Source organism: Rhinatrema bivittatum, chromosome 17, assembly GCF_901001135.1.
Source record: "Rhinatrema bivittatum chromosome 17, aRhiBiv1.1, whole genome shotgun sequence".
In the NCBI taxonomy this organism is placed as follows: Eukaryota; Metazoa; Chordata; class Amphibia; order Gymnophiona; family Rhinatrematidae; genus Rhinatrema; species Rhinatrema bivittatum.
Window position 1 is genome coordinate 6,867,587 of NC_042631.1, and position 17,384 is coordinate 6,884,970.

A 17,384-nucleotide genomic window follows, 5' to 3' on the forward strand; every position below is an offset into this window, starting at 1 on the left:
GTGAAGCTCTGGGCTTGTCCTCTCTACCCACAAATGCACCCAGACAGAGCACCAGTGAGCAAATGTAGCAGCAATAGTGACAGAGGCATCTACGCATTCAGTGTAATACAGACCACGACCTCTATTTGTTCAGCAAAACAGAGACCAAGATATCTACACATTTCATGCAAAAGTGACCAAGACATGTATGTGGTCAGCGCAATAGAGACCCCAAGACATCCTCACATTCAGCACAATAATTAGTGTAAAATGGCCTCTAGTGTCTGTACTCTAGAGCACGTAGGCTCCTCCAGTGAAAGGCATCGCCCCGCACACCGAGCCCTCTACATGTATGCACAAAGGGAGACCCCTTTCAGAGATCACCTGCTGGGGTTCATTTAAAATAAGGGAAAATGGAGGAAGCTGGAGGCGGTTTACTGTGCAGAGAGAGCTACCACGGCCATCCCGCTCTGTAAAGAGAGAGAAACAGACACCGGGTTCTGTAGCATCCCAGCTTTCATCTTCCTTTTTCTAGTCTTAGCAATTTAGCTAAAGCTGTGACTGCTTTTGGAAAGTGTAGGAGGAGAAGCTTCTAATAACCAGCAAAGTTCACAGGAAAATAAAAAAAAAAAGGAAGCTTCCTAGCACTGGGGGTTATAAATTGTCTAATTATCTGATCAGGCAGGTTCAGTACACCTGACCCTTGCCGGAAGATGATCTTTCTTTCAGAGCCTGGAGCAGGTCTGCCGCGTTTAACGGCGAGAAGATAAGTGCAGGAAACCTGCTCTGCATACCCTGACCTCATGCAGGGCTCTGAGCTCGGTACTGCTGGCAGGAAAGATTAAAAAAAAAGAGAGAGATGCCTTCTTTTCCAGACTCTCTTATAGGCATAAGACATCTAGCTATCATTCTTCCATTTCCTCAAGACGAAATTAAGCCCCTCTTATTTCCAGAACTGATACCACTAACCGCATCAGGCGATTCTGGTTGGCTTAGAGCAGCACAAAGCTTAGTGCATGTGTGCCCAGGGCATGTATCTGTCACTGTGACAGAGGACATGGGGGCGCCGTGGGTTATTTACAGCCCCTCCAGGGGCCCGAGCCAGAGCGTCCCGTCCAAATTCCATCAAAAGATGGAAAAGTGGGCTTTTTTTTTTTTTTTTTTACAGCTCTCCTGAATTACGACCCCACACGCCCTTCCTTAACTCTGTGTCGTTAGTACGCGGGTTAGTGCTGGGGGTCCCAGATCTCACTCACAACAGTGCTTCTCGTCGCTCTCGTCAAAGCAGTCCGGAAGCCCATCGCACTGCCAGGCCCCAGGGATGCAGCGGCCGTTCCCGCAGGGGAAGTTTCCAGGAATGTTGCACTCGGTGGTGACGTTGTTCCCGGGCAAGAGCTGGCTCTCTGCAAAGAGAAAGAAGATGGAGTGGTTTCAGCCACGCGTTCCCTGGGAGCGTTGCACGGGCAGAGGGAAGGGCTGGGCGAGCCTCCCCGGGAGCACGCGGCAGCTGCAACCACTGGACAAGGGGTCCAAAACACATTCACTGAAGGGGAAAAAAACCAAAAACCCATCCCAACATAACTTATTCCAATACCTCTTTTCACATTTGGACTCAGGAATGAAAGAAACGTTGCCAACAGGCTGCAATAAAAGGCGTCGTGCCTGGTGTCTGCTCAGACTTACTGACAGCATCCCTTATCCTGCAGGGAGTGGAGCGAAGCAAAGTCCAAACCATGCAGCACAACCAATAAAGCTAAAAGGATTTTTTCCCCCCTATGCAGCCCTTAAATGGCCCCTATTCAGTGCTACACACAGTAAAATAGTAACGACAGCAGAACAAGACCAAATGGTCCATTCTGTCTGCCCAGCGAGTTGCACAAGGAAGCACCACTCCATGCAGGGTCACCCCTATGCAAGGGGGTGACCCCTATGTAACTGCTGCTCTGCGCTGTTACCCCTAAGCCTTATGTTAAGGGAAGTAACATTTACAACCAGACAACGAAGCTTGAAAGGGCTTTGTTTTGGGTCGTAGAAACAGTCTTGTGCTTTTTTACCCCGATGTCTGTGTATCCGTACCCCGAGCCGTAAGAGCCGGGGCCTTGCGTGGGCTGAATCCAATTCCCCTCCCCCCCCCCCCGTCAAAGTGGAGAGTGATGTTGCAGTGGCACGAAAAGCATCGAGGCTAATCAGTTAGTTAATGGGGGTAATCCCCATGAAATTGCTGCTCCGTGCAGGTTACCCCCTTCCACCCATTTCTTCATTTCCAGCCTCTAACAGTGTTTATCCCATGCCCTCTTGACTGTTTTCATCCTCACCATCTCCTCCAGAAGGGCATTCCAGGCATCCACCACCTTGGTGAAGAAATATTTCCTGACGTTGGATCTGAGTCGTCTCCCCTGGCGTTTCACTCAATGTCCCCTAGTTCTACTGTTTCATTTCCAATGGAAAAGGTTCAAAGTTCGTACATCATTAGAACCTTCCAGGTGCCTGAAGGTCTGTATCGTATCTCCCCTGCACCTCTTCTTTTCCAGGGTATACGTATTCAGATCCTTCAGCCTCTCCTCATAAGTCTTTAGATACTGAACCCACACCTTCTCTGGACCGCCTCCATCCTCTCTCTCTCTTTTCAGGTATGGACTCCAGATTTGAACACAGTACTCCAGGTGAGGCCTCCCCAAGGCCATGAACAAGGGAATTATCACCTCCATTTTCTAACTGGATATTCCTCTCTCTATGCAGCCCAGCATTCTTCTGGCTTTAGCTATCATCTTGTCACATTGCTTTGCCACCTTCAGATCACAGACACTATCACCCCAAGGTCCCTCTCCCAGTCTGTGCACATTAGTCTTTCACCCCACATCACATACAGCTCTTTTACATTTCTGCACTCCAGATGCACGATTTAAATTAATTCTTTGTGAAACGCAGGATTTGCTGAGAGAAGTAATGGTGGTGGGGCCCACTTGGCAATAATGATCTTAACATGATCAAATTTGAACTAATGACTAGAAGGGGGTCAATATGTAAATCTACAGCTCTAACAATAAATTTTCAAAAGGGAAACCTTGATATGACGTACCCACGAATACCGGTATAGAAAAGTTCTTAAATAAATAAATAAATAAAATGAGGAAATAGAAAAAAAAACAAAAGGTGCAGCTGAAAAGGTTAAAAGTGTACAACAGGCATGGACATTGTTTAAAAATACAATCCTAGACGCGCAGTCCAGATGTATTCCATGCATTAAGAAAGGTGGAAGGAAGGCAAAATGATTACTGGCATGGTTAAAAGGTGAGGTGAAAGAGGCTATTTTAGCAAAAAAAAAAAACATCCTTCAAAAATTGGAAGAAGGATCCATCTGAAGAAAATAGGATAAAACATAAGTATTGTCTAGTTAAGTGTAAAACATTGATAAGGCAGGCTAAGACAGAATTTGAAATGGCTGTAGAGGCAAAAACTCATAATAAAAACTTTAAAAAATATATCTGAAGCAAGAAACCTGTGAGGGAGTCAGTTGGACTGTAAAATAACTGAGAGGTTAAAGAGGCTCTTAGGAAAGATAAGGCCATTGCAGAAAGATTAAATGAATTCTTTGCCTCTGTGTTTACTAATGAGGATGTTGGGGAGATACCAGTTCCGGAGATGGTTTTCAAGGGTGATGAGTCAGACGAACTGAACTAAATCATTGTGAACCTGGAAGATGTAGTAGGCCAGATTGACAAACTAAAGAATAGCAAATCACCTGGACCGGATGGTATGCATCCTTGGTTACTGAAGGAACTAAAAAATGAAATTTCAGATCTTTTAGTTAAAATTTGTAACCTATCATTAAAATCATCCATTATACTTGAAGACTGGAGGGTAGCCAATGTAACTCCAATATTTAAAAAGGACTCCAGGGGTGATACAGGAAATTATAGACTGTTGAGCCTGACTTCAGTCCCGTAAAAATAGTGAAAACTATTCTAAAGGTCAAAATCATAGAGCATATAGACAGACATGGATTAATGGAACACAGAATGGATTTACCTCTCACACACATGCTCCCTCTCTCTAATGCACATACACACACCTCATACAGGCTCCCTCTCTCACACACACACATCCCCTCATACAAGCTCCATTTCTCTCTCACGCATATACCCTCTCATAGGCTACCTATGTCTCTCTCTCACACACCCCTTCACAGTGTCTCTCTCACATATACACAATCCCTTCACACAAGCTAGCACTCTCACATATACACAATCCCTTTTTCATACACACCAGCTCCCACTATCTCACACACACACACACACACACACACACTCCTTTACAATCTCCTCGTATAAGCTCCCTCTCTCTGACACCCACACTCAAGCACCCTCCCTGCTCTTCCCCCCCGGTCTCTCACCACCCCCCCCTCACATCCCCTCCTTCTCTCACACACACACCTCTCTACACACACTCACTCTCACCGGGGCCTTCATCTTTGCCGTGAATGGCGTGCGCTCCGTTTGGGTCATGCTGGGGTCTCCTCTGCCATTTTCTGCGCAGAATTTGGCAATTCTGTGCAAGGGGGAGTTCTGTGCAAATTCTGCGCTCTACAGTAGCATGGAATTCCCCCAGGACTAATAAGTCTGGGAGAAATGCATTTCATTATCTGTCTTTCTTGCAGCTGTGCTTGAACTCCTTGCCTGGGGCCAAACAAAGAGCAGCTCAGGAATATCTGTCTTTTTAGGCGGTGAAGTAGGGCCACAGAGCATAGTCAGGAAGGGAAAACACAGACCCTGGTTCATGAGAGTTGCACTCACAATTTGATAAAGTCACAGAGTGCAGGATGTTCTTGGGGGGCTGCATACGTGCGCTGAGGAGGGATTTAGATTTGGTTAATTAGGCTGACATGTTATTTTCATAGATGAGAACTGCAAAACGAGGACATCTTGTTTTGTTACTCACGACTGAAGAAACAGAACCGTAAAACGCAGAGGGCCTGAGTGAGCTTGGCTGCTTCACGCAGGCCTTGCTTCAGGACCTCGGTGACTGGGGGACGGGACGGGCGGGGCTTTCCCTCTCAACCCCAATCTGCTTTTCAACTCTTACACACTCGCCTGATGGGGAGGTTTCGAGGAATGCAGCACTCGCTCGGGGGGGGGCCCATGGTGACTGCAAGAAACGTACTCTCCAGGGCGCCCGATTTAATATTTAAATGAGGAGGCGCTAGGGGGAACCGGTGAGTCCCAGGAGAGGTGGCTGTCAGCCTGGGTGAGGCGCTCGTCACCTGAGCCTCCCGATGCCTAACCTGACCGCCAGCAACATCACCACGACATTAAGTCAGAGGAACCACAAAAATGCAGTATTTTCTGCTTTTCTGTTAACTTTAGGGGCTCTTCAGGAATTAATCCCAGCTCTGCGGCAGGCGATAAGTTTTCAGGGTAAAAATATGCGCGTTGGGCACACTTTTTTTTTTTTTTGCACAGGATGGTAATAGCTGACAGCCTCATCAACATGAATTTACACGTGCCGAGTGCTATCAGCTGCGCGCTGGTCTGCACGCGCTAATCCCCCTATCGCGTAAGGGGTTTTGGACGCGCGTTTTGCACGCGCTAATCCCCCTATCGCGTGAGGGGTTTTGGACGCGCGCCTAAGTGCATGCAAAGCAGCGAGCTCGGCTCAGCGCACCGTATTGCATCGGCCTGTCACTGCATGCTATTTAATTTGCATATGCTGGCTAACGAGTTTTCTGCGGGAACAGCTTGGGAACACGGCTGGCTTCCGCACAACAAGAAGTTGATCTATGCAGATATTCACGGCATATTCCTTGTTTGTTTTAAAACCAAGCTACCAGAGCAGATACTGCTTGAAGCTTCTAATTATCAATTTATGAGGTGACAAAAATTAAGATTTATAAAGACTCCAGGATATATATATATTTTTTTTTAATCAATCCCTGTAAGGGAAGCTTTGATGAAAGAGATAAAATTATAATAATAGCTAGGTGTGAAATAGCTGCAGCACGGCAGAACCTACACCTCCTGTTCGACTCTCTGAATAAATGTATTATCTGGGGAAAGCGACTGCAGTGAGGAATGGTAGCATGTGGATGTCTCAAAACATCCGGAAGCTTCATGGAAGATGGCGTGATCAATGCTAGAGAGTTGTGAGGAGTCTTCACTCTCTCAGTACGGAAATGTGAAAATGTCTTTTCTGGGGGAATATTTTATGACAAATTGGTAAACCCTGTTATGTGTGCTTTCTGTAGCCAGAGTAAAAAATAGTTGATTGTTTCTTTTTGTCGCTTTGTTCGTTGGCATTAAACACTTGTGGCTCAATAAAATTTAAATGACCGAAAAAAAAAAGAAGCTTCTAATGGTCAGAACACACGGTAATAACGTAATGCTACGGACCTACGGGAAAAGCGTGCCATGGCCCGAGATTACCAACGTATCCCGTACAGACAGAATCCCTTACCACAGTCTGCTTTCAGGCTGGTCCCGTGTTCTTGGTGGCCAGCTAGGGAGGCTGCAGAGGTGATGAGGATCTTAGCCCCTGCGGGGAGAGAGCACCAGTCATCGTGCAACGGTGACACCTAGTGGCTCGACTCAGAGTGCATGAGAACCAGGAAAATAAATTCATATTATTCACCCTCAGTGAGTGCCAGGTGTCAAACCTTGGGGAAGAGAGGAAAGATCCCCCTCCAGAGCCATGCATGGGCTTCGGACAGGCCAGGGAGCAGACGGCAGGAGCCGCTGCTGCCCTGTTTTCTCTGTACAGCACGGAGCAGCTGCAGGCAACTCTCGCGTGTTAAGAAAGAGATTTATATAATTTTATACACATTTGAAAGTCCTGAAAAGTTTAATTGACACGATTCTAAACTTTTGCAGCCTGCTTCACACATTTTCACAGCATTCACCGCGCAGATGGAAAAACCTGCCAATGTAATCCACAGAAGAAAAAAAAAGCCTTTACTGGCAGAAGAGGCAGGACGTGACTGAAGCTGCAAACGTTTCTCTGGTGCCAGCCCTCCGGTGGATGTAACCCTGCCGCACAACGCTCGGTGAGCGTGCAGACGCAGGGCTTGCTAATTAAATCAGAACCCCCGCCGCCCACCCACCAACTCCACCTCCCACGCGCTCTGTTTGTAAACAGCCTGTTCCTGGCCCGCTGGGCTCCTGGCCCATTCTGAGTGCCTTTATCCAAGCAGGAGAGTTACACAGGAGACGGCGCCGGATTCGGGCCTGACAGGTGCAGTCAGGAGGTGAGCAAGGCAAAAAGGAATCGTGCGGCGCGGCCCCTGTTCTGTCCCCAAGGAAGGGTTTTCTGCAACCCATGAATAACTCCGCAGCTCTACCCAACCCAATACTGTTTTCCCAGCTTAGGCTTATCGCATTCTGGGGCGGAAAGACCGGATCAATGACTTATTTATTACACAACGTCCTCCCCAGGCCACCTTGCAAAATGTGATCCACAGCACAAAGAAATTAGCAGGGGGCGATGGTGAGAAGAGAAGAGCCGCATTAAGATCGGCCGTGAGCCAAGTCGCGGTGCAGAGACCGATGAGGAAGGGCTGAAAGAGACCATGCACGTGGCGATGTAGATGAGGGGGGTGAGGAGGTCGGGCGGGATGGTCCAATAAGAACGTGGGGTGGACAGATGAAGACACCGCACTGCAGGGCCGGCCCAGAGGCTCGGTACCAGGCAGAGGGATCACTCAGGTTTTCTGCCCTCCCAGAGGCAGCACTGACAGCACCTGAAGGAGAGGGAATCACCACCACCATCATCATCATCATCATCATCACCACGCAATGGTGACACCTCGTGTCTGGATTTAGGACCCATGACTGCTGCTGGCTAAGCGCTGCCGCCACTGCCATTTCTGGTGGGGGTGGATATAAAATAGGAGGACCCCCCCCCCCAAACAAAATGGCTGTGAATGAAGGCTCCTGGTGCTGGATCCCAGCCCTGGTTCTGACTGAGCTGGAAGCCCAAATGTGTAGGAAGAAACTACTGATCCCTTCCCCTCCCGCCCCCCCCAAAGGAGATAATGTTGGCGTGAAAGAAAATTAAGGTCCAGGGTGCTGACCTGTGATTGGAGTAGGTGGCATACGGATAAGGGAAAGGGTGAGCAAGGCTGGAAACTTTTCAGGAGGATCCCACTGGACGTCTCCAAGGACGATGACAGACTGGGTAGGGCAAGGTTGCAAAGTGTTTGGGAAGTTTATCCAGATAATCAAATAAAAAGTGCAAGGGATGTAGGGGTTTGGTGGAGAAGACTCCCAATATATGAAGGAAGGAGGTGGGAGGGAAAAGACAACACAGGGAAAAGATCACAAATAGGAGGACAGCAGGGCCTCCACCTCTGCCACAGGAGAGAGAGAGAGCAGCAGCAGCAGCAGAGGCAGCATCGCCTTGGGGGGGGCGGGGGCAGCACCAAACTCACCATGCAGTGCGGACAGAAGCAGCTCATGGTGGCAGGGACACAGGGGATACCCAGGAGAACCTCCTAAGGCCGACAGCCTCCATCCTAAAGATGAGGTCCTCAGCATCATCCAAGCCCCGGGACATCCCTCCTGGTACGAGAACGATGGGGCCTGGCAGCCCTGTGCATTGGCAGGGGGGTCACATGCGGGACCGACACTGCCCAAGGATAGTATGCCACATCCTCCTGTGAATAAAACATAAGAAATTGCCATGCTGGGTCAGACCAAGGGTCCATCAAGCCCAGCATCCTGTTTCCAACAGAGGCCAAACCTGGCAATTACCCAAACACTAAGAAGATCCCATGCTACTGATGCAATTAATAGCAGTGGCTATTCCCTAAGTATAATTGATTAATTGCAGTTAATGGACTTCTCCTCCAAGAACTTATCCAAACCTTTTTTAAACCCAGCTACACTAACTGCACTAACCACATCCTCTGGCAACAAATTCCAGAGCTTTATTGTGCGTTGAGTGGAAAATAATTTTCTCCAATTAGTCTTAAATGTGCTACTTGCTAACTTCATGGAGTGCCCCCTTGTCCTTCTATTATCCGAAAGTGTAAATAACCGATTCACATCTACTCGTTCAAGACCTCTCATGATCTTAAAGATCATGGGAAGGACGTTCAGAGAGCAGAAAAGAGTGAAGAGACCGAACCTTGCAATGGATGGGAGAGTTGGCACCGAGCTGCGAAAGCCGGACACAGGATAACGACAGCAGACTGATGAGGTGAAGGGCGAGGAAGAATGGTGACAACAGGAAGACTACCCTCAGAGAAACACAGTGAGATTAGGAGTTTTTTACACTCTATTCTAGCTGTAAAGCTGTCCTTCTCGAAACATCTCCAGCTCCAATTCAGTTATCTGCTGCCAGCAATCACTCTCACAAATTGTCAGCATACATCAAGCTGCCGGTACAGCAAGCAAAGGGCGTGCAGGAGATAAATCTTGTGGGGCTTGGAAGCCTCTTTCCTAGTGAGCTGGCTCTCTCCACGTCAGCATAAGCAACTCAGTCACACGGTGAGTTCTGGGGGTAGGATTTGCACCCGGGGAATCCACGTAAAAATACAAAAGAAAACCTAATGAAAGAAAAAGAGAGGGAATGTAAATGGCATGGGCTGAGTCTCGACTTTGTTCACCCGCCGATTCCACGCGTCGCACTCACACTTCGTGTTCCTCCGCTCCCCATTGCCATAGCAAGCCCGGAAAGTGTCACAGCCCTCAAGCTTTGCTTCCTGTGCCGCCTTCACACTCTTCTCGGGAGGCGAGGTCTGACCACGAGAGCCGGGGCCGGGCCTTCTCACAACACATCACGCACGAGTTAGGAGAGGAAAAGCGGCAAAGGCGCCGCTGAGCTTTGGCGAGTGCTGGCACCCGGCTTTGCTCCCCTTACTCTACGCTGCCGGCCCTCTGCCTGAAGAGAGGGATTCAGCATAACAGCGCTGACCGCGTCCCTGCAGGGTCTAAGGTGCCATTCAACAACACAGGCTCTGCTTTCTGCTGGGATCATCCTTAAAGACCCGTATCAGCACGGCCGAGGAAGAGGCAGATGCACATGAAAGCTAAAACAGAGCACGGGTCAGGGCTTTCTTCCATATGAATGGCACCAGGCTGCCCTCTAACCTATTGATCGTACCAGAACTGAATGGTGGGGGGGTAGCAGGAGCCTGAAGCAGCCGGATAGCCTCATGGGGTATCCAGCACTGCATGCCAGCTCCAAAGCACAGAGAAAATAACTGCTAGCTCTCTGGCCGTGGGGGGGAGAGGCATTTCCACCTGTGTCAGCAGAGATGAAAACTGTCTTTAAAAGGAGGACTGGTGGATGCTGCGCATCACTGCTCTGCTAGCTCCTGGCTCTCTGCACCACAAGAACCCCCATTTACCGTCCTCCAAACCCTGAAAAAAGGACGTGCAAGCTGCATGACGTTTTGGGTTTTGTTTTTTTTTTTAATAACTGCAGTGCACGCCCAAAGCCCCCTACAGAGCAGTCGAAGACTTATTGTCAGCGGTGTTCCTAAACGTAAGGGAGCCTGGAGCCTAGCGCGGGGGGATCGTCACCATGAGCAGATTTCATCCGGCTGCAGTCCGATGAACAGAACCAGCCCTCGGGTCTGTGGGAAGAGTGAATGGAATCCGGCGGAGGCTGCCGCGGGCTGCGGACGGAGAGGGAATCCCCCAGGAAGAGAAGGCCGGCAGGAAGCAGGGCGGTTCGGGGGCCGTCTGGCGCGCGCACTCAGCGGTGGTAAGAGCAAGGGCTGGGAGAACGGCAGCGGAAAGCCCTTCAGCCGGGTTACAAACGGGCGTTTCCGGGGTTGTGTTTAGGGTGGGGTGGGAGGTTGAGGGGTGCGACGGGGGGGATGGTAAAGCACCCAACCTGAACTGAATATTTTTTATTGCAATCCGGGCCCAAGCTTTCTCCCCTCTTCCACCGCCCACGGGGAAAAAGGACGCGCAAAGCACGCGGAGACCCGTGCACCCGCATGTGTGGGTTTTAAAGGATCAAGCAGGTGGGGAATTTCTCTTGGAAAATCGCCTAACTTCCCAAGGGAAGCACCGGGGACAAAACCAATACTTTTTTCTTTGTGGAATTTACGACCAACAAGGGACAAAGACAAACGGACGGAAGATTCTTACCAATGAGAGATCAAGCAGCAAGCAGTGGAAATGGGCGGGGGTGGGGTGGGGTGGACCCTTCATCTGCCGTCAGGGTCTCTTCACGGGGGTGGCCCTTTAGGGCCCCCCTTTACACCACATGCTCCGAACACAGAGGCGGAGAAACACAAGCCTGAAACGCGGCAGCCGAGCCACCACCCTCCAGGTCGGAAGAGAACGGGCCTGGGACTTGGATCTTTACAGGGAGCTCACTGGGGGCCACGGAGGGGCATCTTTGTCACGGCCTCTGCGGGTCATCCAGCTTGGACTGGGGGCTGCCTGCGGGGCCCTGAGAACCTTTTCCTTGTTCACTGCTCCGGAAATCCTGAGATCTCAGCCTGGAGGCAGCAGCAAACACGCTAACCCCTCACATTTATTCCCCTAAAGCTTTTCTTCCTGTTTACTCTGAAAGCCGTGTGCGAGAGAGGCATTTTGGCTACTCAGCAAGTTCCACGTCGATATGAGGCAATCCTTGCCGAGATTTGATTCAGGCCAGCAGTGCTGGGGAAATGCGCTGTTTGCAGAGCCGTACAGGCCTAAAGGACCCTCTGGCTCCAGCGCTGCAATACTGCCCAGGCTCTTCTTTTAACCTGGTTTCCTACAGGGAAAGATCACTGGGCTCGCACGTTCCTCGTGCCCTCATCACCCTCGACGCTTTGCTGCAGAGCAGCTGACCAGCTCGCGCTTGCTGCAGTCTCTGGGAGTTCGGAGCACACCGTGATGTCAATGAGCATTTTTAAAGCTGCCTTGCTATTGGTTAGTGCCTGTGGTCACCAGATGACTCCATTTCTTCCCCAGTACATTAAAGAGAAGAGAAAAAAAAACCAGATGGCATCTGCAGTGATTAATGATCTACTTATTACACAGACGTCCACATAACGATCGTTGTCCAAATCGTGTGCAAATGTCTGTAGCGGAGAAGGAAACGAGGCATCACACATGATTTAATCTTCGTTAGGCTGATTAGAATTGTACTGCGGGATTGTATTACAGTCGCCTTCAGCAGATGAAGAGCTCCAAGGGTCTCGGGCCGCAGTCTGACAGCGCCAGGGCCCCGGGTGGCCCGCAGAACGGCGCCTCTGCTTCCTGCGGCATCTACGGATTCGTACTCACAATTTGTCCAGGGCAGACGGGGCTGGCGAGTCCTATAGGAGCAGTAAACCGGAACCGGCTCAGCCTGTCAGGATGGACCGGGGTTAGGTGGGCAACTGCACTCACCACAGGGCAGGAAAAATGTGGGGTTTTTGTTTTAAACAGATGTTACGGTTTAATTTTTTCCTTTCGAGGATTTAATCTCCACTGTGGTGGGGGAGGGAAAAAATACTGAAATCTGATAGAGATTCAGATCGTTTAAAAATGTTTTAAAGATAGCAAAAATGTTGGTCAGAGGAGGAGATGCGTCTTCAACTTGAGAATGTCGAGCACAACAAACGAATAAACGCCCGAACCAACACGGGCATCTGCTTTCAAGAAAATAAAATAGCTTTAAGCTACATATTCAGGCTTTCAGTATCTGGGACAGGAGGACCCTGTCGCCAGGCTGCAGACATGACAAAATACTTTCTTTTGGTTCTGCCCGCACCTGGTGCTAAAATGACCACATTTGGCACTAGAGGTTATAAATTGATTTTCGGAAGGTGCCCGCCCCCGTTCTTTTCGGAAGCTGCTGCTAAACTCCTCGCCGCGGGCTCCGCTTGCACTTCTCTGGCTCCGCTGACATTTCTGGCACAGCGGCCCACGAGCTCGGGATCCGCATGGTACCATTTCTCAGTGGGTGCCTCGCCGAGCCCCAACGCACACAAGGAAACCCCCTCCAGCAGACGCAGCGGGGCACGATTACCGTGAGCATAGCTTTTACCCCACTCCGGGCTGCCACATTCTGCTTCATCCCCAACCAGTCCGGAAGGAACCAAACTCCTCTCACTTAAGGCTTCCTGACGCAAAGGGCAACTGCACCTCCCTGAGGCCTTGTCCAAATGCACCCCCTCCCCCCCAGAATAAGTTCTCCATATTTAGTCCCTCTACGTCTGGATTATAGTGTTAAATAACTACAATACCCGGGCCTGCCAGGCAGATTTCTCTGCTTCTACCTAAGGCATCTATGGTACAGCTGGCAGTGCACGCTGGCATAGCTACCTGCCCTAACATTCGCAATCATGCACTGGCAGCCACTAAAAAAAACAGTGTGAAAAAAAGATTGGATTATTTGGGACGTGAGCATGTGTCTCTCTCAAACTTCTCCTAAAGTAAACATGCGACGCTTTACCTTGCACTAAAATCCTAGGTACCTCGTCTCTCCTATTTATCCTCTCTCTGTCTTGACTAGATTGTAAGCTCCACTGAGCAGGGACGACCTCTTAGGTGTAATCCATACGGAGGAGTGGTGACACTAAAGAAATGATGAGTAGTGATTTGTGTTTGTGCTTTCAGATAACAGCAATCAAAATTGCAGGTCTCCTTTGGGAGCTCTTTGGAAAAAGCCACCTGACCTTAGGGAGGGGACTGTCTCGTAGTCCAGACATCCAGCCAGGTCTGTGTCCTACCACACAGTAACCTGTGCATTGCATCCATGAAGAAAGGTTATTAGCAAGGCAGCTGTAAAAGCGAAAATCACAGTCTCCCCTCCCCCACCTCAAAAATGTCCCCCATCTGTTCCTATTTAACAAGCCGAATGCACCAAGAAGATTCTGGGCCTCCTTAGGGCCGGGTCAAGACTCCAAATACAAACCACCTCTCGACTTTCAGCGCACAATCAAAGATTGGCATCTCATTTCTTTAGATTAAGAGAATAAAAATCAATTGAGTTAAAGCCGGAGCTTTCATCTTGTAAGCAAAGGCATTTAAAAGGCTTTTAACCTTTGAATCACGGGGTTGTAAGAAAGGATTTACTGGAACTTTTCACATGTTCCGTGCTTTTCTGCTGCGATGCGTGGGCACCTTGGCCCTAAGACCGTCTTCTGGGCCTACGAAAGCTTCCTCCAGGGACACTGTGTGCGGGATCTGTACAGTGTAGCCTCCTATCCAAAAAGTGCAGACATCTGTGCAGCAACCCTGGTCATGGTGAATGCATTTCAACGGAGGCTCCCTCCAAAGTCGACCGAATTCGCTCCCTGTGGAGAGGTGTGGGAAGGGACACCCACACCCACACTGCTGTCCCAGAGCAGAGTGCGCACACTTAGAAGGGCAGAGTTTACATGTAGGGGGTACAGCCTGCACTAGGAGCAGGCAGCGCCATCCTTCAGAGCAGTCCTGGTGTTTGATGCCGGAACTGCTCCCACACAGGCTGGACTGGAGCCAAAACGCTGTGCAAGCTGGGGAAACCAAAAGAAAAAAAAAAAGCATAATATGGCACAGCAGTTTGGCCCAGGAAGAGTTAACGGCAATTTTCCTAAATAAACTGGCGCCCGAGTTGCTTAATTCTATAAGTACCAGCGCAAGAAATATAATTGCATGGCAGGCCCAGTCCAAGCAACCTGCCAGCTCAGGAACGGAAAACTTCCTGAAATTACAGGGTTTAAGGTTAGCAGGGTGGTCCTTAATATCAGCTGTGCCTGCTGGAAATGACAGGATGTGGCTTCCTGCTGGAAAGTGCATTTGTGACTCAGGAGATCATGTGCTGCACTTATTCCATAACCTGCATAACTCCCCTCATGCACAGCTTTCCAGGAGGTTTCTGGGGATGCCGTGCATAGCAGGTACTGGGCCCTAACTAAAAGCCATGAAAATTCAGGGGTGCAGGGGGACTTCATTCCTTCACATTAGGACATTATAGATTCTAAGGATGCAGCAATATAGTAACACGGCAAATGTTGGCAGGAAAAAACCCACGCGATCCATCCAGTCTGCCCAGCAAGTTGGGTTTTTTTAAATAAAGGGTGACAACTGCCGCTCTGTTCTGGCTACCCCGTTTCTTCATCTCCTTCCTTCAGCCACAAGAGATGCTCTGTGTTCATCCCAGGCCCTTTTGAAATCCATTACCATTCTTGTCTTCACTACCTCTTCTAGGTAGGTGGTGCATCTACCACCCTTTCTGTAAAGAAATACTCCCTATTTAAGAGCAAGGAAAATCTAACGTGAAAAAATGAAATAATGAACAATAGAAATCCACCCTACTGCTTAGCAAAACACAAAACTTTATAAATGTGACCACAAGTGGCGTCAATAGGACATTAGTCATCAACAGATGTCTTGGGTCCACATAAGATTGCCAATATTTTAATCATAGGTCAATATCTGCATAGTTTTTGTGTGGCATTACTTTTAGTTGCATTTTTATAATTGCACTTAAAATAAAAAGAGTCTCTTAAGACCTCTGCCAGTTTCTAAATATAAAACACACTTATCTGAAAAAGAGTCTCTGGTTTTTGTGTTGAGAACAGCCCACGACATCCGCTGATGACTAATGTCCAACTGGAGTCAATTATGATGGCCACATATTTGTCAGGTTTTGTGTTTTGCTAAGCAAAAAGGTGGATTTCTATTGCTTATTAAGGAATATTTCTTGATATCCCTTGGAGCTTCATATTATGTCCCCTAGTTCTACAGCTTTCTTTCCACTGGAAAGTATTTGGTTCCTTGCGGGTATTTAGACGTGTGTATCGTATCTCTCCTCTCCCCCAGGGTATACATATTCAGGTCCAAGATATGAAATAAGGAGGCCCCGGCAAGTCAGATGCAGCCTCATCCCCAGCGCTGCTCTACAAGAGGGCCAGGAAGCTTGAGAAAAAGTAAAGAATTGAGAGGGGATTGTAAAAGGAGAGAATCCTGTCGCCCTGTACCATCCAGACCTAGACGCCCCGAGTAAGCGGCTGTGTGGAGGGATTCCTGGGCACCTGTGCTACCTGAGGTGGACTCTTTCTGTCCTTGGCAAAATGAAACGCTGCTGTTTATTCAGCTGCTTAGTATTCTCCCTGCAGCAAGGTTTGGGCACAGAAGAATCTTTGTGACCAGAGAGTGTAAATGACACCATTCATGCCTCACTTTACAGCGAGATTGCAGACTGGCAGCCAAAGCCACTGCAAGCTTTGGGGGGAAAAAAAGCCAGAGAAGGATGGGGGTACATTACCCTTTAGAGTCAGTCTGGGAGGAAAGCGGAGGGGGAGGGGGTGCCAAAATCTGCCCTTACCCAGGACACCGTTCCGTCCAGTGACCGCTCTGCTAGCAGCCTACGCAACGGGACAGAAGTCTGGGTTGTAATATCTTTCCACAGCCCTGCAATGGCCAAGGGAGGAGGAATCACACATTGCCCTGGAAGCTCCCCTTGGACAAACTCAGAAACAACAACCCAGCAGACTGAGATTCTGAAGTCAAGGCTGGAAACCCACGTTGAGCTGGATGTGCTGCTCTTCTGAGCAGCTGGCGACACTGAGTTCCCATACAGTCCCAGGCAAACACGACAGGTCTTAGCAGCACGTGACCCTCATTCTCAGGATGGAGACAGAAAGTCCAGGTTCCTCATCGTCTCACTCTAACCACCAGGCAGGCGAGGCCTGTGAGGCAATGTCCATAATACACATTACCAGGCTCACTGGCAAGCCAAGAAGGAACTGGGTCCGCCTCCATCACCAGCACACATAAGAACATAAGAACATGCCATGCTGGGTCAGACCAAGGGCCCATCAAGCCCAGCATCCTGTTTCCAACAGAGGCCAATCCAAGCCACAAGAACCTGGCAATTACCCAAACACTAAGAAGAGCCCATGCTACAGATGCAATTAATAGCAGTGGCTATTCCCTAAGTAAACTTGCTTAATAGCAGTTTGTTTATTTATTTATTTATTTAACAGTTTTATATACCGAAGTTCTGGTAACAAAGTTACTAATCACTTCGGTTTACATTACAACAATAGATTGACAGTATTTAGAATAATGTCTTACAATGAACAGGATAAATAGAACTTGGAGAAAATAAAAATAACAACTTAAGGGTAATTATATACAAAGTAGTGGACCTTCCTGGAGATCAAAGCTTAGGTATTAAGTTTGAAATTAAGAGAATGCTTGGTTGAACAACCAGGTCTTTAGTCTTTTTTTAAAGGTGGGAGTCGATTGTTCAATTCTAAGGTCTGGTGGGAGTGAATTCCAGAGATTAGGACCGGCAGTGGAAATAGCTCTTTTGCTAAGTGAAGTCTTGAGAGGATGGGCTCTTAGCGTGCCTTTCTGAGCTTGTCTAGTCGGACGAGAGGTGGAGTGAAGCTGTAAAGGGATGGTGAGGTCCATTGGGGTGGAGTTATAGATGGCTTTGTGGATTATTGATAGGGATTTATAGAGGATTCTGTGTTTGATAGGGAGCCA

At 48.9% G+C, this 17,384-nt stretch overlaps 1 protein-coding gene across 2 annotated transcripts in view; it reads right to left on the reverse strand.

Moving 5' to 3' along the window:
• Positions 1 to 17,384, reverse strand: part of LDLRAD3 (low density lipoprotein receptor class A domain containing 3) — a 72,569-nt gene that overhangs the window by 37,120 nt on the left and 18,065 nt on the right. Inside the window, exon 2 of one of the 2 annotated variants that reach the window (XM_029582857.1) lies at positions 1,236 to 1,382. The exons of the other annotated variant lie outside the window; for it this stretch is intronic. Within the exon in view, the coding sequence (XP_029438717.1) occupies positions 1,236 to 1,382 (147 nt within the window). The remainder of the gene's footprint in view (positions 1 to 1,235; positions 1,383 to 17,384) is intronic. 2 annotated transcript variants of the gene reach the window in all.